Here is a 24893-nt window from a genome sequence, read left to right as displayed (position 1 = left end):
TACATAGGCGGAACAACACACAAGGCAGTCATTCCATGCTCTGCCATCATCGTTCGTTCGTTCGATCGCTAGCTTGGCTGGGCTGTTGGCTAGGCGCTAGTCGGGTGCCTGACGCTTGACGCTGCTGCATTGCTTCGTGGTGTGGCATCTACACTACTACCTCTACCCTGCCTTGCCCTGCCTTGCCCTGCCCTGTGTTGTTGCAGCCACTCATCATCCCTACAGAACGTCCACTCCCAACTCTCTGCGGCTTCGTCAAGGGTTTGCGACGCTGGTCGAACTTTTTGTCTTTTTTTCGCATTTCACTTACTTTCTCCGCATATCATCATCACTCCGTCGCTGTTACCAAAGGATTGTTTCGACTTTTTGCAGCCCTGACGAGTATTTTACAACAGTCGTTCTCGCGTCGCGCCAACACAGCCGGACACGCTGCGCACCTTGACGGCTCCCGCTACGCTACAAACAGATACAGGGAGCTTGTGCGCTACTACACCAATCGCCAACGGCCAACAGCCCACTTACTTGCCATCACTAGCGATCACCCGGCAACCGTTAACCGGGGTATTCCAGCAACAACAACAACAACAACAACAACAACAGCTTGTCAGGCTCGTCGGGCTTCTGTCCGACGACATACCTCTACTTTGGTTTTTTTTTTTTTTTTTTCTCCTTTTTTTTTCACCATGAGGAGATCGGAGCGCCCTCGTCGTATCGACGATACACATCGGTACAAATCCTACCACGGCGGCGCCGGCGACCACGACTTCCCACCGGGCCCAGCCACTGCCCCGCTCGGTTCGCCAAGGGAAACCCGAAGCCACGTCGGCCGACTCGAGAGAGACCGCGGCGACCTAGACCGAGACCGCGAACAACGTCCGAAACCACGTCTTGTCGGGTCATCTTCGACTATTTCCTCCCATTACCCTTCTTCTTCTTCTTCTTCCCGTCGGCGGCAGGACAGCAATTTCGAGCATGTTCCCAGACATGCGCGCACGCGATCGCTTTCGGTGCCCAGGTCCTTCTCCCCGCCGCCCTCCGATGACGAAACATCCGCGCAGGACTCGGACGAGGAAAGGCGCAGGCTGAAAGCCAGACATACGCTCAAGACCAAGACGCGAGAACATTATCCCTCTGGATCCCACCACCGGCCGTCGCTTCAGTACTACAACGATCGGGCGAGCTTGTCAGGTTCGCGACTCGCAGGATGGCCGAATGCCAGTTCAAGACCACCGTCAAGGTCACCTGATCCGGTTCGGCCTAAGAGAATGGACAGAGAACTTCGGAGGGATTTGTTTGATCGTGCTTCGTTTCACCAGCTCGGCGATGATCGGGACTCGTTGTTTTCTACGCCTTCGGAGCCCAACTTAAGGGCAAGGCTCAATATGGGCGTGGATCCGGGATTGGGGAGCCCGAGAAAGCCTAGTGCGCTTTCTAGGAGTGGCACAGGGACGTTTGAATATGAAGGGAGACAAGGAGGGTTGGGTTTAAGGAAGCCGGGTACCTCTTCCAGGGCTCCCAGTGTTGCGCCTTCGTAAGTGACTGCCAAGCAATTTCCACGAACAACATCTAACCAAAACAGGTACTGTCACGCTGCCCCAGAAAACCCCCAGTACGCCCAAGTCCGCGTCCTCATCCTCACTTGGGCCTTCCACGATCTCAAGGTCAGCGACAGCGACGCACACCCGTACATGTTTGGCCCCGGCAGCGAGTTTGTTTCGCTTGAGGAAGAGACGCGACGACTTCGGGATACCTTTGAATCGTATGGGTACACAGTAGACGACTGGCTGATTCCCATGCGAGATCCACTCAAAGCTGTCTTGACCAAACTAGCGCAATTTAGCAAATGGGCGAACGACGAGACGCTGTTGATTGTGTATTACCATGGACACGGAAGTTTGGACGAGAGGCGCGAGTTGGTCTTCAGCAGTCACGAACATCCGACCGATGCGCAATGGGCGCAAACAGCCGCGGCTGAACTTTACGCTGCGATCTTGAATCAGGACGCTTGTACGCATCTGGGAAAGCCCACGACGCCGTATCATGAGTTGATGAAGAAGTAGTACGTCACCCTTTGATTCTACCAATCGACTGTGTCCGCTGCTAACACCCCCAGTGAGCGCTACCGCCCCATCTCCAAAGTGAAATGGTCCGACATCCGCTCCGCAATTCTCGGCATCAACTCCGACCTGCTGCTCATTCTCGACTGTTGCGCCGCCGGCGGCGCCAATCTCGACATGGAACACTCCGACGCCACCGACACGTACCACAACACCGATCCTTCCAGCGGGAAAATCTACACCAAACACCTCTTTGCCGCCTGCGGTTTCGAGTCCAGCACCAGCGACGACATGACCAGCGCCATGTGCGACGTTCTCGACGAATGGCCTGCAGGACCCGACGACGCTGGGTTGCAAGACTTGGTTACAACCGGACATTTAGGAGGAGCAGGAGGAGGATACACGGGAAAATGGCTGACCACTCGGAAACTGCACCAAATCGTCGAATCCAAACTCCAGCGCAACGCAGGCATGACGGCCGTAGGTCTAAGAAGCGCCAGCCAGCCGATTTTCAAGCAGTTACTTCCTGTTGATTTGCCGGAGCGGTACATCACTTTACCGAATCTGCAGGGAAGACAGCGAAGTCGGAACCAGAGCAGGGGACGCAACAGGCATAGTCATAGCCAGGTATCACCGAGTGCCGCGGAGGGGGATAGCATACCTGGCAGCACCATGAACGGCGGGACAGAGTACGGAATTGATGCCGAAATACCTGCTCATGCACATGCACATGCACATGCACATGCACATCCAGGGAGCGCAACGCAAGTAGGGTTAGGCACAGCGAGGAGTCGAAGTAGGTTTTCGGCGCGGGATTTGAGTCTGGGGAGGATATCAAGTCGGGCGGAGAGGGATCGGGAGAGTGGGTTGCGGGAAAGAGATGGGAGTGTAAGGGATAGTGGAAGGGAGAGGGATCGTGAGAGAGAGAGGGATAGGGATAGTAGGGAGGATGAGGGGTGGGATGTGGTTAGTATGCGGGAGGGGTTGAGGGAACGGGATGGGAGTGTGAGGGAGAGTGGGAGGGAGAGGGACAGAGATCGTGAGAGGGAGAGGGAGAGGGAAAGGGGGAGAGGGAGGGATTGGTAGTGATGAGATGAGATGGGGATGGATCGAATTTGGTGTTGGTCATGATGTTATGAAGGCGGGATTTGAAACAATACGAAACATGGTGATGACGGGTGATATGGATTTCTGAGAACAGGTTAGGGCGGGTTAGGTCGGTAACGATATAAAGCGATTGGGTTTCCTTGTTAGGAAGGGTTTTGGATATCACTGCAATTAGGGACCGTGGGAGTTTCGGGATTTCTCGTTAAGCTATTTCTCGTTAAGCTATTTCTTGGATTGATCTTTTGCTCGTGTTTACTGTGGAAAGAGCTGTTGATTGTGTTGGTAAACTGGCCTCTTTGATTCTTTTTTCTTTCCTTCCTTCATTCCTTTCTTTGCTTATCTAGTCCCTTTAAATCTCGAGACTCGAAGTACAGCAAGTACAGCAAGTATAGACCTACAAATATTCTCCTTCCCTTCCCTTCTCTTCCCACATATCAGAACCATCGACCGCACCAGGTACCTCGCGGCATAATGCAAGAAGAAGAATTAAAAAAAAGAGGAAAACGGAAAAAATAGAAGGTATCAAACTCCCTCGGTAAGGATCGAACTTACAGCCTCCAGATTAACAGTCTGACGCGCTAGCCAATTGCGCCACGAGGGATGTTTTGATTGATGAAGCAAGTTTTTGTTGTTGTTGCTGGTGTTGGAGGAGGGAGGTTGGATGAGGGATTTATCAAGTTGCTATCGCGATCAAGTGCAGCTGTGAAGTGTGTGGTGGAGGAGTGGTGGGTAAGGTAGTGGAGGGCAGGTTCTTGGCGGTGGATCGCCGATTTGCAATGCGGTACATAGAGGTCGGTACCTACACTCGCCAACTAAGGTACCACCCAGTTCCAATGAGAGACATTGACATTTTATCGGCCTCTGTACGATGTAAAGGGTCCATTGCTCAGTACAAGCAAGCTGTAAGGGTCTGCTATTGTATACAAGGACGGTTTGCGAGAGAATGCGCCGTTGGTGTTGGTGTACACTAGCTAGAGAGGAATTCTTAATGGCCCGTGCCGTAATCCGCCCGCCCCCTACCGGTACGCTGAGCACGCTGGGCACGCTGGGCACGCTGGCAGAATGGAGGCCTATAGTTCTTTATCTTTTGACACTTGTATCTAGATCTTTCAGTCTGTCCCTTCTCCTTTCGTACCAGCTTATTAGGTATATATTAATTCTTTATTAATGTAGTTTATGGCTTTATAGGATAGGATGTAGGTTTTATTATTTATATTACATAGAAGAAAGCATTATATAAAATTCAATAGGGTATTATATAGAAAGTATAGATTGTACGAATATAACCGCAATTTAAATTTAAATACTAAGATATTCGTTTTAAAAAGGAAAGTATATATTAAATATAGGTTAAAAGGAATAAGTAGATTATTATATAATATTAAGTTTGTATTTAGTTCATAAAATAAGGTCAATTATTAATATTTTATAATAGACTATAAGCGATATAAATATTAATATCTTTTGATAAAAAGAGGCGATAGATATTTGATTATTTCCAATTAGCTCTATACTTAATTATTATATAACCGGAAATTTCCTTTTCTATTATCGTTATACTATTAGAAATAATAATTATTTTTATACTTAATAGTTATAATATACTAAAAACTATATTTGAAGTTCATATATTTAAAAAGTATTATAGAAATAAAATTATAAATATATAGTATTACTAAGTTTAAGTTTTATACTATTTAATTATAGAATTATAATATTTAATTTATTAAGTCTATTTAGATATAAATTTAAAGGAAAGAAAATAATCCTTCTCTTTTTTCTATTATATTAGATTAATTCCTATAATACTATATAAAAGTCGGCTATTAATTCCGAACTATAATATTAAGGTATAGAATATTTAATATTAATATAAATAAATACTTTTTAAATGCCTAAATATAAAATACCTATCGATTTTAGGATTATTAATATATTAATAAGTTATAGAATATTAAAACTTAAGAACCTAAGTATTATTACGACTGAATTCCGATTAACCTCCTCTATTTGATTAATTATTAAATAAAACCGACCTAATTCATTAAATTAAAAATATTCGATAAAGAGAAATATTAAATTAATAATTTATTTACTAAGTTTTTTTATAAATATTAATTATAAACTATTATTCCTCTAAAGCCGGCGGCTTTCTGGGCTTGGAATATTAACGCTTCGTTGTATCTGCTAAATAGCTATAGTACTACTTATTTGGGTCTTCCTTATTATATTAGACTTTCTTAAAGTAAATATAACCTTAGAGAAGAAGTTCTTCGCCTCGCTATCCCCGTTGTTTACCTACGTACAAGGTAATGTAGGGGTCTACTTCTATAATTATATTTTACTATCGGCCAGTCTAGCCGTTAGTATATCTTAGAAGGTCTTCGGCAATTGCGTGAGCTTGAGGGGAAAGGTTCGTGTCGTAGGAGTCGGCACGAGTGAGAAGTTGTAGGGCTTTTAAGTCGGGGCACTCCTTCGCCGCTTTTTCCGATGCGTCAGCTGAAAGAATCTTGAGCGCTTTCGGCTTGCCGTCTTTGGTATCGCGACAGAGCCAGACGGTGCCATAGCCGCCACGACCGAGCTTGTGAAGGACGCGAAAACGTGACGGGTCAGAGAGGGGACCGAGGGTGTCGCCCAGGTGAACGGGGTGAAAGCCGCCGGGGCCATAGTCGTCAAGAGACTCAATGGGAGTAGTGAGGTGGTCGCTGTCCAAGTCAAAGTATTCTAGCTCTGATGAGTCGGACTTGGTGTCGTCGTCGACATCTTCGTGGGCTTCGTCATCCACCTTGACATGGTCTTCTTGTGGGCACTCTGGAGGACAGTCGTCGGGCATGGCGACGAAGGAGGTGTTGCCGTTTCTGGGGGGCGACGGCGCGGGAGGAGGGGCAATTGGATCGCTGGCGATAACTTGTGTTTTCTTGTCGTTTTCCATCGTGTCCTTCACCATCTTGTCGATGCTTGTGATGGTAGTTGCGATGCGTGCCTGCGATGATGCTGCGGCGACTTCTGTTGGCTTGTCAAGAAATGCAGGTGGCAGGAAGTGGTCGAGATTGGCTTCTACAAAACGAATTGGTCAAATAGCAAAGCGTCGGCAGTCGCCAATGGCGATGGTGGAGACTGGCTGCGACCTGGACGGGGCAGATTTCAGGTGAACAGTCTCAACATTCACGGGCCACTTCGTTTGTTGTTTGTGCCAAGGTTTGGTGTTCGGCGAACAAAGCATGTGCCGTGGCTTTCTGACAAGCAAACTGTTTGCACTCTGTGGCTGGAGAGAATTGAGGCTCAGGCCAGTACGTACCATCCAGTCTCAAGTCAATTCTTTGTTGAACCTTGGGAGGCAGGAACGTCCAATCCTCCAGAAGGGTCGGTAACCGGATGGTCGTGTCCGTGACTCCTTCCTGTCTATCGCCAGTCTGCGTGGTCTCATCACGTTATCCATCCCCTCGAATTTGCTACAATAAATCCACTGTATCACAGTCATCCCCGCCATCAGATGCTTCGTGTTGGCATTCTCACGCTCGACGTCTGCCGTGATACCTGTCATGACTACTGGAATCACCTCCTACTAAACTTCCTTTCTGACGGTGGCGTTGCGACTATACGGACATATAATACACGATTGTCAATGGCCCAGCGTGATTCAATCCAGCATGTTTTTTGTCTGTTGCCAGAAATTCCGAACATGGAAAACATGTCCAGTTTTCTGGTAAGCACACCATCACAAACATTACATGCAAACTACACATCAAATCTGATATAATATCCAACACAGTCCCCTGCCAGATACCCCCAAGGAGCTTTCTAGAGCAGTGTTCTCTTGGCTGCGCATCATATATCTCTCTGCTATATTTCTGTGTCACTTTCATGAATTTACTCCTCATTCTCGGTTGAACATGGACCGTGAAGATAGAATCGCCGTTGCGCAGGTGAAGAACCTTTGCCAGTCCCTTCACCATCACCGGCCTAAGATGCGACATTCTTCACTCTGCCAGCTCTTTGATCTGCTATTCTTCATGTCACCAGCCCGGCGTCTACGGGCCTTGATGGAGCAGGCTCAGATTCAAGGTTCTGTCCCGTCAAGGTCAGATGTGTTGCCTGAGCAACACCAAGGTTTACTACACCAACCTGTCAACCCACGCAATTCACTCCTATACTCCAGGTGAATTGACCACAGGTTCCAGGAAACAAATATTCATTCCCGCTACAGGATAAAAGCCTGCTCTCAACGCTCTCCCACTTCTTCCCAAAACACCCTTTCTCCTCCAGCCTTCGACCATCAGCAGAAGCCTCCCAGAATATCTGCGACCTCAAAGCGCCTCCAAGCCTCAGATATCAACCAAGCTAGACATTTCTCGTCTTCGTCTTCAACCTCCTTCGTCTTTCTTTTCGACATTCGTCGTCTCAGTCTTCTACAATACGTCTTCCTCTGCGACCTTCTTCCTCGACCTCTTCGACATTCTTCGCTTTCCTTTTCGGCCCTCTTCGTCTTCATCTTCAACAACAACTACAAACCCCATTCAGCAACCGACACATATTCTCGACCTCAAAGTCACACATCCGCCCCAAGGCCTTACGAAAGTCAACCACACCTCGCCTAATCCACAATGCCACCCACCGGTCCGTGGACACTCAAGAACGGAAAGGTTCCAGGTCAGGACTCTTGGCGTCGTGCCCGCGAGCTGAAACCCAACAGCCACGTTAGGTTTACACCTGGTGATACGCTCGAAGGTAACGGGATTGACCTTCGCAGCATCCTGCAAAAAAAAGATGTGGGCTTCGCCGACAGTCATGAAGCCCGATCAATCTTCAGCCCGCAGGATTACGGGTTTGAACAGGATCCAAACATTATATGGATCCAGAACCCAACCAGGACCTTTAAAGACGAGCAGGGAGCACAATTCAGCCAATTACAGTCCATCATCCGGGACCGCCTTCGCAACTTGAACTACGACTACGCTGTGGTGCGGGCCGATCCCCACTGCACTCAGAACTAGTATAACGAGCTGGGGACGGTGCTAAGATATACTAACGGCTGGACTAGCCGATAGTAAAATATAATTATAGAAGTAGACTCCTATATTACTTTGTACGTAGGTAAGTAATAGGGATAGTAAGGCGAAGAGTTTCTTTTCTAAAATTATATTTACTTTGAGAAGGTCTAATATAATAAGGAAAATTTAAATAAGTAGTATTATAGCTATTTAGCGGACGCGACGAAGCGTTAATATCCCAAGCCTGGAGAACCGCCAGCTTTAGAGGAATAATAGTTTACAACTAATATTTATAAAAAAATTTAGTAAGTAAATTATTAATTTAGTATTTCTTTTTATTAAATATTTCTAATTTAAGAAATTAAATCAATTTCGTTCAATAATTGATTAAATAAAGGAGGTTAATTAAAATTTAATCGTAATAGTACTTAAGTTTTCAAATTTTAATATTCTATAACCTATTAATATATTGATAGTCCTTATATTAATAAGTATTTTATATTTAAATATTCGGAAAGTTTTATTTATATTAATATTAAGTATTCTGTATTTTAATATTATAGTTTGGAATTGACGGCCGACTTTTATATAGCATTATAGGGATTAATTTAGTACGATAGGAGAAGGAGAAGGATTATTCTCTTTTCTTCAAATTCGTATTTAAATAGATTTAATAATATTATAAATTTATAATTTCGTTTTTATAATACCTTCTAAATATATGAATTTCAAATATAATTCTTAGTATATTACAACCGTTAAGTATAAGAATAACTATTATTTCTAATAGTATAACGATAGTAGAAAAGGAAATTTCCGGTTATACAACAGCCAAATATAGAATTAATTAGAAATAATTAAATATCTATTGCTTCTTTTTATTAGAAAATATTAATATTTATATCATTTATAGTTTATTATAAAATATTAGCAATTAACCCTATTTTATAAACTAAATATAAGCCTAATATTATATAATAATTTACTTATTCCTTTTAACCTATATCTAATATACACCTTCCTTTTTAGAGCGAGTATTTTAGTATTTAAATTCAAATTGCGGTTATATTCGTACAATATATACTTTTTATACAGTACCCTATTGAATTTTATATAGCGCTTTCTTCTACGCAACATAAACAATAAAACCTATATCCTATCTTATAAAGCTATAAATTGCATTAATAAAGAATTAATATATACCTTCTCAGCAAATACTACATTACTTTACCGACAGAGCACTTCTGGCTCCCCTATCAGCCCAACGGCACGCACCTCTGCTTCATTACCCCTTGTCTCGGTCCCAACCTCGGCTCCTTTTGCGCATTTTACGGACATGTCACGGATCTGGTCAAACATGTGTGTTTCCAGCTTGTTCAGGCGTTGCATTTTTTACACCAAAAGGGGCTGTGTCACGGCGACTTCAGGCCGGCCAACATTCTCTTTTGCCTGACAGAGGAGGTAGAGAAAATGGGGGATGACGAACTGGTGGCGGCACTCGGAGGCGTGCAGATAGCGAAGCTTTCTAGGATTCCACCCGCCAACACCACGAAGAGAGACATGAAAGAGAAGGAATGGCCAAAGGGCCTCCCGCGGTATTTTATTGGACAGGCGAACATGGCCAAGTTGATCGAAGGAGGATGGTGTTCATCCAAGGTGGCCATCATCGATTTCGGAGTGTCCTATCCCGTCGACAAGCCACCTGTCAAGGGCACTGGCATCCCACTCAACTATGCGCCGCCAGAGGAGTCAATCACGCGCAAGAACGGAGAAGGAAAAGAGGAGGTGACCATCAAGCTGGGACCACATAGTGATATCTGGGCTCTTGGTGTCACGTTCGCCGAGCTCGCACTCGGCTACCTCCCCTTCGACAAGTCTCCAGATGACTTGCTCGCTGTGGTCGACGACATGGAGATGGTCGTCGGTCCCATCCCGGAGCCGTTTCGCACGGCACTCAGGAAGTGGTATAGAGAGAAGTCTCGTCCATGGCACAGTGCACTGGTAGCTGTCGATATGGTGACGGACCCGGATCTAGGCGAGAAGGTGTTGAGCCCGTTGACATTTTCGGTCAAGCGTTGGAAAGCCAGAAAAACTGCAATCAAGAATCACTGTGGTCACGAGGATCCGCTCAGCCGCGAGATGGCGATAGGCCTGCATCAGTCACAAACTGAGGAAATGGCGGCCAACATCGAGAGGCAGTGGGCGAAGGATAAGACGAGGTTACCGGCTTATGGAGACACAGATGCTGACACGCTCGTTGAACTTGCGCTGGGTGGTGGTCAAGCGCCAAAGAAGACGGTCGGTGATGTTGACTCGTTTCGGGATTTGGTATTCAGTATCTTCAAGTGGATGCCAGAGGATCGGGTGAGCACGGCCGAGATTATGGCTCATCCGTGGTTTGCGGATCGTCGCGCTCCCTCCAGGAGCATCGAGCCGGAACGTCTGGTGTCAAAACTCTCTCAAGGTATGCATCCCCTCAATCATTGGTTGTTCTGCATTTGGGATCTCTTTACTAATGTACTCTTCTCATCAGGCACATTTGGTATCATCAACTTCATGGCCGGATTCCCTTTCAAAGCCAGCAATTTCTTCCTCCGCGTGTTCTCGCGAGTGTTCGGCATTTTTTCGAACCCCCTTTGGTTCTTGTGGGGCGGTCGCTCTTGTACCAACAGGAGCAATGATCTTGAGGCTCAGTAAGGGACGTTGTTTGGTATAGTATGGACCAGTAGTCAGGAGTCAGGAGAGGAGCTGTTGGTCGGCACGCATGTAGCGAGGAGGAATGCGCGGCCATGGTGCCGCGGTGTATAGAAACAAGAAAATCCTGAACAAAACAAGGGGAAAACAGATAAAACCCAAATCCCTCCATCAAAGCGTTTTGTCCAAGTGCTTGTGCAAAGGATGTGCTAATGGTGTCTTTATCGGCGAGTGTCCACAGAGTGCCCATGATGTGATACGCGTATATGATTATTACCGTAAGTTCGGTATGGACGATGTATCGATAGCTTACAACGCCGAACAGATACAGTCACTAGAATCGTGCACAACATGCAGCAACCGACATCGGCAATTGTGAGAAACCACTACTTGGTATCGATGCTTGCAGTTCATCAATCACGTTTACTTATAGGTTGGTTGCAAAGGTGTGCTTCTCTGGTGATGATGTTGTGAAACTGCACAGTGTAGAGGTATTGATGTTTCCATACAATGAAGTTCTTTGTCGACCTACGGCAAGCGCCTCTTTGAGTGATTACCACGTTGAGTGTAGTGTGTAACAAAGAAACCCTAGACATGAAACAAACGATAAGGAAGTTGAGAGGCAAGCACAACTTTTTGATACGATGATGTAATGCGGATGGGACAAATACGCAAAACATGTTCGTGACGACAAGAAGCAACGCCAAAAGGAGTAACCCATTATTACTACCTGGCAACAGGACAGCCTGGACCGAAATAGCTTGTTAATGCCCAGAGATTATCAACCTACAAGCCATCGGGTCCAAATTCCTTCCCACATCCGTCTTTTCTTGTCTCAAATTTCCTGAACAAACTACCTAATCCAACTTTGCCTCAGTAACCCTCACCAGCAAATCATCCATCTCGGGCGTACAATAGCCCCTCAAATGACAAGGATGCATCGGATCCACAATCTGCAGATCAAAGTTCCTCATAAACTGTTTTTTTTTTGGTCTCTCGTTAGCTTTTCATCATCATCCACAACCTCCTCCTCCCATTCATTGATCATGATCGGATCATATGTGGCAGGATGACTCACCTCAACAACAACCTTCTGCAACTGCACCCACGCCAGCCTCTGCCCCAAACACCGCCACCGCCCATGCGAAAACGCCAAATCCGTCGTCTTCAACATGCGATTCCTCCTTTCCTCGTCATCTGATCCATGACCCTCCAAATACCTCTCCGGCCTAAAGATATCCGCATCCTCACCAAACACGCTCTTGTCCCTTAACATCCCCACGTAATTGATGAAAATGTCCGTACCACCCGGCACGAACTTACCGCAAATGGTGTCTCCTTCTGGCGGCACCTGGCGCGGAAAGCCGTTCATGAGGGGGGGCATCAAGCGGATGGCTTCGTGCAGGACGGCTTGGAGGTAGGGAAGCTTGCGGGCTTCTTGGTCGGTGATGATGGAAGAAGAGGAGATGAGGCCGCTGTTGAGGGCGGTGGAGATTTCGGATTTGAGGCGGACGTAGGCGCGGGGAGTGGAGAGGAGGTAGAGCATGGTGCCTTGGAGGGCGGAGGCGGTGGTGTCGGTGCCGGCGGGGAGTTGAGCAGAGACTTCGAGGACGGCGGTCCGTTGGGAGATGCCGTTTTTGACCCATTCGTCCTGGGGCATGTGTTAGTGTCTCTGGGGAGAGAGACATGGAGTGGTGGGGGAAAGGGGGAAAGGGGGGAGACGTACAAGCATGCTGGAGCGGCCGGTGTCGGCTTTGAGGGGCGTGCCCTTTGCGCTGCCGTCCTTGTAGCGTCTGGCTACCTCTCGCTCGATGAGACTGGGAGTTATTAGCTATCAGCAAGTAGTCGTTGACGCAGTTCACGAAAGGGAACTTGGGACTCACCCGAGAAAAGCACCCATACCCGTCTTATCCGTTGGCTTCGGACCGAGAAGGACCATCAAAGGCTTTGACACCACAATCTTGCTAATGGCAGGGACGTAGGCCAAACTATGCAGATACCCCACTATCATATCCGCAAAGCCCAGCCACCCAAAGTGATCCTTTTCCTCGCGGACATCACCCCAAGCCTTGCCAAACCCAGTCTGCGTGACCGAGTCGACGGCAATGTGTCGAGCAATACGGGTATAGTCCAGCGGGGGCTTGGATTCATGTCCAGAAGTGGCACTTGCAGAGTTCATGTACTTCTCGCGAACAAGCTCGACAGCCTCAGCAACAACCATGTCGACATCCTTTTCCATATCCATCTCGCCCTTGCCGTGGTAGCCTGCGTAGACCTTGGTCTTGCGCTCGTTGTGCATGGCTGAGTCGCTCTCGGAGAGGACCGTGTGATCCCAGGGGTCCATCCGTATGCAGTCGTAAAAGTCCTTTGGCCGAGCGTAGCCGCCGCGGACGCCGTTGATGTGGACAACGGTAGCGGCGTCGCAGACCATGAGCGCGTTGGGCCCAATGCGAGTGATGGGGCCATATTTCTCTTGAGTCGCGGGAAAGATCTTGTGTGCTTTGCCGGTCCAGATGGCTCTAGCAGCCCAAAGGTTGGAAAAGCCAGTGGTGGGAGGACCGGGAAAGGCCTTGAGCCGATACCAGGCAGTGTAGGATGAGATGATGTACCAAGTGACAAAGCCAATGGCAAGATAGATGGCGGCCACTTGGAATTTGGACATCCCGCTGGAGACCAACGGGAGGGATCCCAGTAGCTCGGTGAGAGCCATGTTTCTGAAGGTTGTCGTTGCACAGGTCGACGTTGAGGAGAGGACCAGATGTCTCCATCCGTCAAGGGGAAGCCGCTGATATAGACATGATCTTCGAGCTTAGGGGGCCCGTACCTCTCTCTGCTTACTCCATTCTGTAGAGGTAGTGTAGCGAATTTTGGGACGATCAGCAGCGGAGTACAAAATGCGATTGGCTTGACTACCGGAAAACCCCACCGCGGTACCACCCAACTTTACTTGAAAAGGTTACGAACCTCGGCGATGTCCTACTGTAGTGTAGTGTAGTACAGAGTGTCAGCAGTGATGAGAAAGTGCTAACGTGTAACCGTAATGCGTCCGACTCCATAGTGCAAGGACGTTGTTATCTTGAGAAGTGGAAAGGAATGTGTTGGTTGGTTTCCCCCACATGATATTTCTGTGAGGAGTTGTGTGGCTTACGTAAACACGCATTAGACTACATAACTGCGTTACAGTCATATGTTGCTGCTGCAAACCCCGCTATTCGAATATCGGCCGCTGATGATCGGATTCGCAGATCGGAACGGCTAAACATGCCGTGGCATATGTTTTGACAGCGACCAATTGATTTGCCCGGAATCTCCTCCTCTGTCTCTATGCTCTTGCTGGGTGAGATGACCACGCCGTTGGCTGAACGCTGGATTTGGCACGTCGCAATGGCACACGTGATTCAGGTTTCATGCCCGTCGGGCAGCGCTGACTTGGGGTTCACTCTAGGCACCGACAGGACTCTACCTACACCACAAACGATGAGCAAAAGTGTCAGTGACCATCCCAGGCCCTCATATACACAATAGTCTTCCCACAACACGTTCACACTTGCGTCAATAAATCGACAACCAAAAGCGACAATCCTGCCAAGTACCTAGGTACCTTACTGCCCGCTTGGACGCCAAGCAGCCGGACCCACCTGTTTGTTTACTTCCCCCTTTTTAACACCGAAACATCACGACTCCACTTCCACACCCAAACTTTCAAGATGAGGGTGTTGAAGGCCGGTGTCAAGCGCGATGACTACAACTGGCGTCAGATCCGTCCCGGACTATGGCAGCGCGATGCCGACGAAGCCGAAGTGTTCTACTCAACCCTGGCCAAGCTCTACGCAGGATCCGGACGGATGCACTTCGCCATCACGGGCCACATCGCCCTGACCATCAGTGTCCCTGAAGATGAGGACCCGGAAGTCGTCTCCAGACGGCTTGACGAGTCCCTCCGGATTGCCTGGCTCAGACAACGCTACGAAACTCCAACCATCGCCTCATCTGTGCATTACGACGCTCTCGACGGAAAGTGGAAAAAGTCCTACCGAACCATTCCCGACGACGCATCGACAAAAGCATGGCTCGAAAGGACATTCCAAGTGGTATCAACCGGCCAAACAGGCGAAGACTGGGCCAACTCCGATCCACCCGCTCCAACCACACCCACTCTGTTCGTCATCTGTCCTTGCGCTGTAATTACATCCCAGGATCCTTCCACCATCTGCATCCGCCGCGACCTCGTCCTGCGCTCTCCCCACGACATCATCGACGGCATCGGCACGCTCCACTTCCTCAACAGTCTCGTCACTAAAACCACCCAAGCCTTCACCGAAGGCGAATTCTTCCGCGAGCTCCCCGTCTTTGACGGCTCCGAAGCATCCAACCTCAGTCCGCCCTACCGAGTAGCCGCCAACATTCCCTCGACTCCCACTCCCGAGCACCAAACCCGATTATCCACCACCAAAGCCCCAGCCTCGCAACCTTTAAATCCCGATATACCCTTTTTTGAAGAAATCGGCATCCCCTACACCAAAGGCTCTCTCTTGCCTGGGAAACATCAACGCATAGCGCACTACCTCTCCCGCGAACGCACCTCGGCGCTCATCACCTTCCTCAAGAACTACCACCCGGGTATAACGGTGACGCACGCTTTCCACGCCGCTATCGCTCTCACACTGCGCAATGCCCATCTTAAACTTCCCTCCTCCAGCTCCACCTCCAGCTCCAGCGTCAAGACCTCTTCCTCCATGTCCACATCCACATCCGTTCCCGAACAAGAACAACAAGTCATGAGATACACCAACTACCTCCTCCGCAACGAACGCGCAGCCTGCCAGCCCCCCTACAACACACCCTTACACTGCGTCTCAGTATATCACTCCCTACCCTCAACCAAGTTACAGGTAGATATGTCATCTACACCCTCTACCACTTCCCAAGAAAAAAGAGCGGAATTTGAAACAGTCTTGAACCACATCAAGGATTATTACACAAATGTGAGGGACGATCCCATGCATTCCGCTCTAGCCCCAGCGATCTGGGCAAACTGGACACCTGTCCTTCCTGAAGCGGTGTTGAAGGGAGAAGAAAAGATAGAAGTGCCCAAGCCAAAGGAGGTGCCGAGTGTTAGTGTTTCGAGCATGGGGGTTGTTGATAGGATTTTGAAGAGGGTACATGATCTCGGAGAGGAAAGAGGAATGAAGTTGGAGGTGCATAGGCCGTGGGTGACGGGGGAGGAACTGACGAATGGGTTGGGGGTGTTTTTGGGCACGTTTGATGGGGAGTTGTGTTTGAGTTGTGCGTTTAATGAGGCGTGGCATGATAGAAAGGGAGTGGATGAGTTTTTGTGGGAGGTGGAAAGGGTGGTTGGTGGTTGGGTGGAGGGAGGCACTGGGGTTGGTGGATCCTGATTCGACGTGAAGCTGGATAGGTACCTCTACCTACGGGGAAAGGGGTCGGTGGAATTAGATGAGGGAGTCAGGAAGTCATCCTTCTTATCTCTCTCATGTAGGTACTGTCAATTTCCACGGGTCCTGGTCCGTACCTTCCGCTACGGTTTTCTTGGGCACAGTCCATGTCATCAACATTTCAACGATCGGCTGTGTTTTTCGTGGAAGAATCATTCCGAGTTACATGTGCCACTTTCAAGCATACATAAAGGCCAAATCTTTCGGCGCAGCAGTGAACCTACATCCAGTCCTCAAAACGACCAAGATGCCCCCAGCACGTGGAACTAAACGAACATGGCATCCTTGTTTGAATAGAAACCCAATGATCGCATCCACTGAAATGGCCCTGAGTTTAGAGCCACTTTGTTGGGATGTATGTGCCCCTCATTCGTCAACTCTTTCCTGCCTGGTATACTCCTGCAATGGATGTACAATTTCTTCTCATCCGAGCAATCCTGAAAGTCCGCCGTGTGGCTTATTGCTTCAATTGTTGTTCCCCTGCGGAGGTCCAGACAGACCAGCCCTTTGCCACCAACAGACTCAACCTCTATCATGATCAACCCACTCAAAAGCATTGTCCACATGCTTATCGGCCGGTCAATCGAGAAGCCTTCGTTCTCTCGCCTGCGAAACACTGCATTAAACGGTCCCCTTGTTATCAGACGAGAAAGTGATTCGTCCTGCAACAGCTTCGCCAAAATGAGACGATCCGGGATCCCGGTAACCGAGGAGAGTTCGGAGACGCTCTTGCAGAGGACACGTCCGTGAAGAAAGTCGTTCCATGGCCACTCGTGAACCCGAATGCTTTTTGCAATCAGAAGAACAAACGCTGCCAGTACCCAGCAGTACGTTGTGATGTTGAATGGATCTACGGCCGTGATGCTCGAGCCAACCGTGACGCCAACGGCTATCCCACCTCCCACAAGGACGGTGCATAATACCATTGTCAGGGCGACATATGTCTTGCACTTGACCATGATGCCCTTTTCTTCAAAGACCCAAGATTTCATACTGGTGCCGTAGCGATCCAGCTCTTTCTGATGGTCCTCGATTTGGCGCTGGAAGGTGTCTTCATTTGAGGTATGAACGGCAGACGATGGCCCCTTGCCAGGTTTCCCCCTGTTGAAAGCAAGGCTGTCCACCCTGGAAAATTCTCCGAGCTCGTCGCCTCTGTGGAGATTTTTGCGGCGCATCAGGGCGTTCGATAAGGACCTGGGTCCATCTGGAGAACGCTTGCTTTGCTCGTCACGATATTCCTTGGTGGTTAAGGAGAAGCAAGCGGTATACTTGCCGTAAACAGATTGCTGGAACGTACTCTGCTGTTGCAGGTTCTGCTCAGTTGTTGTTTCGGGACGTCCGCTAAGAAAGTTGTTGAAGGAAATCGTATTGAAAAAATCGCTTGCGAGGGCCGCATGATTTGGGTTTGCCAGCAGCAATGGCACAACGATGGTAATGATATTTGACATGGACCCGATTTGGAAGAATTTGTGAATGGTATCTGGAGGATTGGATGCATATGTGTGTGCACCATCTTCGGCATCGGGCGTATAGTCCCAGGATACTGTCGTGCCAATGGATGTGGTGCCATCCGACGCTGTTGGGCCAGAAGCAGGAGGAGGAGTGATCTGGCTTTCAGAAATGCTCCCATCCTCAGACATTTGAGCTAGAGTGCGATTGAGAAGGTGGTAGCCACTTCGACAATAGTTGACGATCACCGCGTCTGATGTCCCATAAAAAACGTTTGCTTCATCCTGGAAGACCAGTGTCCTGAAGCGCTCGAATCCGGTTTCATACACCATTGCACAGATCTCGTAGAATGTCGGGAAGCTTTGTGTGAGCCGGTTCGTCCCTCTCAAATGAACGACAACCTTTTGAAGCATTTTGGTCAGACAGGTTCGATATATGTCATGCTTCTCACAGTACTTGATCCGAAGTGCTTTCTTTTTGCTTTCGGTCTCTAGCGGCGCCATCTGATCATGACTCAGGGATTCAAGGCTCTGCAGGAGACGGCTAACACCTCCGGATGCGCCACCTCCGTTCACCACAACCTTCTTGACAACGCTGGGACCTCCATCTTCAATTTGACCATCATGAGGTCTACGCAGGCCATGCTGGCTAGGAATCGGAATATCCATCTCCGGTGCAGCTCTGTCCAGGGAGATCTCGGCAAACTTCTTGAGATCAGCCGAGAGGATCTTGACCTTGGTACAGATCCTCGCCAGATGTGCGAGAATGTTGACGTGCACATATCTGCCATCAAAAGCGGAGCAGAGGATGCGAGCTAGAATATTGCTGCAATAATCCACAAATGCGAAGAAGTCTTCGTCACTGGCCTTGATGTCCTCTACCGTGTCCACTTTGCTTGTGTCATCTGTTGTGCTTGACAAGTCATCCTCCTTGTCCTCCCCGATCAAATAGCCCAGGGATATCTTGCAACTCCTGAGCTCCGATCTACTGCAGCGTGCTTCGTGGTGTTGAGCTAGCAAATTTTCGCCATCATAAGAGCAAATGATCAGGCATTGCATGACCCGATCAGCCAGAACAGCGAGGAGCGCGTGTGCTTTTTTAGAATCGATGCTCAAGTCATGAGACCCTTCAAAGCGGGGTGGACTGTCTTGGGTGATAGCTTCGACGAGTCTCTTGGCCTCCAAATCCCAGAGCTGCTCTTGAGTGTCCTCTGTCACGTCATACGGAGTGACATCGTCGAAGTTGGGCAAGTCCGTAACCTCAATTCCCGGCGCGATTGACGGCAGTTGAAAACGTTTGTGGATTCTCAGTTCCTCTTTGACTTCAGCTTCGGTCACAGCAATGCTTGTTGGTGGCTGCCTCGTCGGTTCAGAGGTCTTTGTCTTTTGTTGTTGTACGCCAGACTGGGCAGTGGGTGCAGAAGACACAGACGACGGGGGTTTGGCGCCATTACCCCGAAAATGCTTCATAGACCTTAGCCACCGTCCCCCATGCGTTTTGCCAGGCTGTGAACTGACGGCATGAAGTGGAAGCGTGCTGGTAGAGGCACTCATTGTTGATGGCTTGTTGGTGTCGGCCGGATGCACACGTTGAGGGGCGTAGAGGTATATAACGCTTCGCTGATGTTTTGACCGTTGTGGTCAAAACCAAGTGAAGGCAGGCGTTACGCGGCGTCTTCAATTTCTGACCGAAGATAGGTGTAGTAGGTAGGTAGAGGTAGGTACTAGGTATGATATGGGGGAGTCGGTTGAGACTGGCTAGAGGTAGGCACCACCTATCAAAGCTCAATCGCGATAAGGATTGGCGAGGGAATTCTGAGTAAAATGGGAAGGAATCAGCCATGGTTAAATGGATTTGGGGAGATCACAGCCGTACCGAAGAGGATACAGTCATACGGACCTGCAGGTGGGTAGAGCGAAACAGGAGGACCGTTCAAAGATTCAACTATGAGTCCTTGCCGTCATCAACGAGGACTGGTGTAGGTTGTACCTACCTAATTCGAAGTCAGAGATAAATAGGTACAAAGCAGCAGTCCTTCTTGTCTCAAAACAAGAGTGGTAGCCACAATGCAAAGACAGAGATTTTGATGATCTAGAACCGAGACATGGCCGTCGTGTTCTGTTGTGCCTTCGACGGCAACGATACCTCTAAACTTGCACACTTGATAGGTAGAGGTATCCTTGCTGACCATTCGGGGCCCTTACAATTTCCGCCTGATGTGATAGAAACACATGAATCGCTCCGTTTGTTTATCGCATAGAAGGCGTCAGTAGTGTGATCGACAATGCAGTGGGGAAGCCGCGCTTCCAATGAGGGCATTGTCTTCACCAGGCTGTCACTGTTCAGCTCGAATGGCTGCATTATCTTTGCCAAGTGCATCGTGGCGCACTGTCAGTCAACTACCTACTCTACCCTATCATGAAGTTCAGGAAGTTCCAGTGAGAGCTTGTGGGCTGTGCACCTAAGCGAGCGGGCGACGAGTTGATTGGAAGATAGAAACCGGTTGAAGCAGGCTCTGTTCAGCTTGGTGCCTGATAGCCTGCACCAGCATTGCAGCGCCCCACTAATACCTACCTTACCTCTATCGTCGAGTGAATCTCCGAATGGCTCAGTACTTGGGCTGAAGTGCAGGAGTGTTGGGTAAAGGGGCTGTTTGTAGGTACGTAAGAGGTAGGTAAGCACGACAATCGTGCATGCACACAGACTGAATGATTTGTCCCGTCAACCCCGCGGAACCTACCTGTATAGAGGTACATACAAGTACATTCCTCTTGGTCACTTAATTTCTGGACATGTAGGTCATTGTGCTCTGTTGCCAGATGTCTGACCCATGAGGTACGCTCATGGTCTTATATCGACGTAATAGTAAGGTACCTGTAAGCTCCAGAGCCTTGAGGGCTCTGACTCAAGAATCCCTGTCCTGTTTTGTTTTTCGGCTAGCAGTTATAGCCGTTCGTAATGATCCTTCCCTCTAGTCCTCAATGTTACCTACCTGTACCTACAAGGTTGCCTCGCACTTGTAACGAGAATAACCGGTGCCCGGTTCAGTCGACACAACAAGGGTTCTAGTCTGAAGCAGCAGATTGAGACCGGGCAGTCTCAACCCCGTACCTCTAGCTATATGTGGAGAGAGTAGGAAAAGAGAAGAGGTACACATAGGGTAGATGTAATGGTAAAATGCCTCTATGTATAGGTACCATTTCGCCAATGGTCGGACTTGTCAAGCCCATCATGCATGTTGGTGGCTTTCCCCAAGTAGAGGTACCCATCTCCAAATTCCCTGGCATGTGGGGATTTCTTGTCCACACCTCACTCTGCAGTTGCTTCGTGGGGCATGCAATGCGGCTCTCTCAGACTTTCAAATTACAGCGGTTGAACCGTTCTTAAGAAGTGGAATCCCCAATGAATCGTTTCTTGCGGCCTGGTGACTAGGTATGTCCCTTATTGTATCCCGTCCTTAACCGGCTACATCACCAAAACTCACTGGAGTGAAACTGATACTTGTCTTTCCTCATATGCCCTGACCACAACATCTTTCAATTGTCCATTTTCTCTCCTAAAAATATCAATCACTTCGGCTTTGGCCTCTCTCACTCGACCGGACCATTACCGAGTTCGCAGCCCTACAATTGGCTCGTCTCCGCCATGGCACTGAGCGAATATAGATCCAAGCTTCCAGAGCTCTATTCACTCCCTTCGCCAAGCACTGACATGGCTGCAAGTCAAGGTCCCAATGGCAATGGCCAAGGGAGTGGTGTGCCTCTAGGTACAGGAACAAGCACTGAAACAGGCACTGGAACTGACCATGGGCCACCCTCTACGGACACAACGGTATGGTTAACAGTTACCTTATCTCTACCTAAGCAAGAATCTGGTGTAACTGCTTTTAGTGGAAAGAATTGCTAACACCTCGGAACAAGAAGCAGGAGATGAAGCAACAGCAGGAGAAAAGGCAACACCCAACGAAAGGGTTTGTGGACATTGTGGAATACCATAAGCCGGGCCTTGGGGGCAGAGAGGTCACCATTCACCCAACATCACGGTTCATACCTCAAAACAGCCTGTCAAAGAGAAAGAAGAGGGACTACAAGTACGAAGACCACGCCGTTGTCCTGCGTCGTACGTGGATGGAACACCATGGGGTGTCACTTCTGGTCCGCATTGAGCTCGAGATTCACTCAAAGCCTCTCTGTTCCGCATTTCGACGGATTGCTGCTAGGCGCTATGCGAGTACGGATCTCACGTCACATCCCATCAAGCTGCCAGGTCCTTTTATAGAGCTTTTCTTCTACCGTACCGAAATACGGGCACTTGCCGAGACCACAAGCGACCCAGATCTTCGACGGGCTGCCAGAGCACTGGACGAGTTCGTGCATCGGCCTGATGGGGTCGTGGAAAGTATCATCCAAGATCATGAGAGGTACTCAAAGGAAGGCCATGTTCTCAACGACATACTATGGACAATCTATCCACCAAACAGCTTGGCTGTCCTTGACAACGGTGTATTCAAGGAGTGTTGGCTTATTCGCGACGTCGTCACCGAAACGAATGAAATGGGAATGACCTTCTGGGTGGTAGTTGGTTTGAGGCTCGATTATGACGGCAGTTCCCCAGGCCTTGCACGCCAGTCTTTTCGCACTCCAGTAATCGGGATTCGGCCGCAGAAGATCTCGAACCTATCTCTCATCCCCATTCAGAATTACGCCGACTGGCAAAAGCTGCGAGGCACCTTGCTGACAAGATCAAAGCAGCTTACGGAGGCACTGGGCGTTGACTTTTCATCTTTCAGGTGTCAGAGTTACAGTGGCCCTTCCTGGGATCGAAAGTCTGCACATCCTTCTGGGAAACATCATGATCAAGAGAATCTTATGTTGAGCGCTACGCAAGTCGATGAACGCTTTATAATGGACTTTAAGGCAATTTCCTCGTACCGAAATATTACCTTGGAGGACCTTAAAAGCACCTCTATCTCTACCGAAAGCTCGAGGTTCAAGAAGCAAATTTCGAACCCAATGCCAAGGGGCTTTGCGCGAGATTGGGGGATTGAACCAAAAGACATCAAACCTTCCCGAAAGGATGATGACAGTTCTTCGGATTCGGACAGTTCCTTGGATTCCTCAGATTTGGAATTTCTTGACACTGCTCTAAAACAGGAACATGCGGTGGATCTGGCGGCATTCCCAGCTCAAGCAAGGTCAAGTTTTGAGGTAGAGACAGCGGGCGACGAACAACCAAAGCGTGAAAAGGCAAATTTTGGGACAATCAACGGCGTGGTCGAGGCCGCTGCAAAGAAGTTCAAAGTCGAAAAGTCTGATGTTGAGCTGCTTTTCCCGGCCTTGGTTCCAGTTTTTGGTCTTAAAAGCAAAAGCTGGCGCTGGGCTCTCGCTGACAAATTGCAAGACGTGAAGTGGAACATGACAGCCTTCCGGTCTCTCCAACTCGACCAGCTTACGAAGAACTTGATACAAGGTCTGGTGAAAGGACACAAGGACAAGAAAGTTGTCTTCGACGACATCATTGAGGGAAAAGGCCAAGGATTGATCTTCCTTCTTCATGGGTACGTACACCAGTCCGATCTCTTGAGAGCTTCTCATGAACTTACACATGCCTTGCTTGACCTGCAGTAAACCTGGACTAGGCAAAACATTGACAGCGGGTACGTTCTCCTTTATCGATCCCTACGTCCCAGGCATCGACGGTACCAAACTAACAGAAAATACCTCAATACACTAGAAAGCGTGGCAGATTACCTTGAGCGGCCTCTTTACGCTATCTCAGGGGGTGAACTGGGGACCGAAGTCTCTGCAGTCGAAAAGAAACTGCAGGAAATTTTCGAAAGAGTAAAAAGATGGGGCGCTGTAACACTGCTCGATGAGGCAGATGTTCTCTTATGCAAGAGGAGCTCGGCTGAAATGCAACGAAATGCTGTTGTTGCCGGTAGGTCAAGTAACCCCCAATCAACATATTCCAAATTGTGGACTGATCAAACCAAAAACCATGCTAACGACACTCGGTTCTCCATTCACAAGTCTTCCTGAGAATGCTAGAGTACTTTCAAGGCGTGCTATTCCTCACAACCAACAGGAAGCAAGACTTTGACGATGCCTTCAAGTCCCGTATCCACGTCACCATATCGTATCCCAAGCTGAGTTCCGAGGCAAAGTCTCAAATTTGGGAGAGCCTGATCAGCACAAATAAGTCTGTGGAGACCGACGCGTCATGGACCAAGGCTGTTTACACTGCTCTTGGAAAATTGAACCTGAATGTGAGTGTTATGTCCACCCTTTGTCCGACAAGGCCGCAATTGATTCTTTTCTTTGACCAGCAGTGAATGAACATTCATTAACGGCTTGATATCGCAGGGTCGGACGATCAAGAATATTCTGAGGACTGCGGTTGCCTACGCAAACTCCGAAGGGAAGCCCCTGGGAGCTCGACACGTGCTAGCTATGTTGCGGACGGAACTGCAGGGAAATGGGGATGAAGGTTCCGACGACGAGGATAACAAACTGAAAGACGGGGTGCATGATTCGTTGAGTGAACTGCACACTATTTTAGATATTCCTTTCTGATTTGAGCGAGCGGGGACAAAGGCGGCTTGGTGCCAATGGATGGTACGGCTACTCTATGGTGGCGGAAGTGGCCTTGGCGACTGGAGTAAAGTTAGCAATGTTCATTTTCAATCAAATCGGACTGTCGGAGTTAATACAGAAATTGTGGGCGTCTCTCCAGGGAACAGAATCCACGATTGATTCATACCTATGCAATCCTCATCCCGGCGTTCGAGGAAGCATTGCCGTACAAGCCGAAGAGGAAATTGGAAGATGACAGTCGTAAGCCAACGTTGAGGGGTTGATAGGTCGGCGAGTCTGATAAGTACAGGCGAACATTTGCAACAAAAGTAGAGGTTAACAGAGCGGTCAGTGGGAAGACCAGTCAGTACGGGTTGGAAAGCAGAGGAAAGGAAGACAAGAAAAATGCCTCGCAGAAACGGAAGACATACCCCACGCAACGCAGATGGGCGGCAACTGCCCCAGAATCCTGGCAGGCAGCGACAACTGATGCAGTCTGCAGTCCGATCACCAAGAAATAGACAGAAGAAGCATCGAACCCCGCTGCTTGCGGTGCGGACGCGGAAG

The 24893-nt window shown here is 48.7% G+C and overlaps 8 protein-coding genes across 8 annotated transcripts; 5 read left to right on the top strand and 3 right to left on the bottom strand.

The window, feature by feature from the left end:
• Positions 1-683: 683 nt before the first annotated feature.
• NEUTE1DRAFT_145955 (uncharacterized protein) lies at positions 684-3143 on the top strand (the record flags this gene model as incomplete). The annotated part of the gene is made up of 3 exons (XM_009852123.1): positions 684-1531; positions 1580-2059; positions 2114-3143. The coding sequence occupies 3 exons, from the start codon at positions 684-686 to the stop codon at positions 3141-3143; spliced, it is 2358 nt and encodes a 785-aa protein (XP_009850425.1).
• A 2377-nt stretch (positions 3144-5520) lies between these two features.
• On the bottom strand, positions 5521-6111 carry NEUTE1DRAFT_137123 (uncharacterized protein; the record flags this gene model as incomplete). The annotated part of the gene is made up of 1 exon (XM_009852122.1): positions 5521-6111. One exon carries the CDS (start codon positions 6109-6111, stop codon positions 5521-5523), a length of 591 nt encoding a protein of 196 aa, XP_009850424.1.
• A 1657-nt stretch (positions 6112-7768) lies between these two features.
• On the top strand, positions 7769-8158 carry NEUTE1DRAFT_109550 (uncharacterized protein; the record flags this gene model as incomplete). Its single annotated transcript, XM_009852121.1, has 1 exon — positions 7769-8158. One exon carries the CDS (start codon positions 7769-7771, stop codon positions 8156-8158), a length of 390 nt encoding a protein of 129 aa, XP_009850423.1.
• Positions 8159-9358: 1200 nt separating this feature from the next.
• NEUTE1DRAFT_43016 (uncharacterized protein) lies at positions 9359-10852 on the top strand (the record flags this gene model as incomplete). Its single annotated transcript, XM_009852032.1, has 2 exons — positions 9359-10619; positions 10689-10852. Coding segments are annotated over 2 exons (1425 nt in total), but the record flags the coding sequence as incomplete, so codon positions are not given.
• A 677-nt stretch (positions 10853-11529) lies between these two features.
• Positions 11530-13559, bottom strand: NEUTE1DRAFT_145954 (uncharacterized protein; the record flags this gene model as incomplete). Its single annotated transcript, XM_009852120.1, has 4 exons — positions 11530-11826; positions 11928-12500; positions 12576-12666; positions 12733-13559. The coding sequence occupies 4 exons, from the start codon at positions 13557-13559 to the stop codon at positions 11707-11709; spliced, it is 1611 nt and encodes a 536-aa protein (XP_009850422.1).
• Positions 13560-14556: 997 nt separating this feature from the next.
• Positions 14557-16248, top strand: NEUTE1DRAFT_80773 (uncharacterized protein; the record flags this gene model as incomplete). The annotated part of the gene is made up of 2 exons (XM_009852119.1): positions 14557-15587; positions 15633-16248. The coding sequence occupies 2 exons, from the start codon at positions 14557-14559 to the stop codon at positions 16246-16248; spliced, it is 1647 nt and encodes a 548-aa protein (XP_009850421.1).
• A 186-nt stretch (positions 16249-16434) lies between these two features.
• Positions 16435-19671, bottom strand: NEUTE1DRAFT_80771 (uncharacterized protein; the record flags this gene model as incomplete). The annotated part of the gene is made up of 2 exons (XM_009852118.1): positions 16435-19568; positions 19630-19671. The coding sequence occupies one exon, from the start codon at positions 19305-19307 to the stop codon at positions 16572-16574; it is 2736 nt and encodes a 911-aa protein (XP_009850420.1).
• Positions 19672-21677: 2006 nt separating this feature from the next.
• On the top strand, positions 21678-24326 carry NEUTE1DRAFT_41557 (uncharacterized protein; the record flags this gene model as incomplete). The annotated part of the gene is made up of 5 exons (XM_009851962.1): positions 21678-23311; positions 23379-23410; positions 23533-23691; positions 23784-24019; positions 24117-24326. Coding segments are annotated over 5 exons (2271 nt in total), but the record flags the coding sequence as incomplete, so codon positions are not given.
• Positions 24327-24893: the final 567 nt, after the last annotated feature.

This window comes from Neurospora tetrasperma (assembly GCF_000213175.1).
Source record: "Neurospora tetrasperma FGSC 2508 unplaced genomic scaffold NEUTE1scaffold_3, whole genome shotgun sequence".
Classification (NCBI taxonomy): Eukaryota; Fungi; Ascomycota; class Sordariomycetes; order Sordariales; family Sordariaceae; genus Neurospora; species Neurospora tetrasperma.
Note: the sequence above shows the minus strand (reverse complement) of the source record. Positions and strands in the feature narration are given on the sequence as shown.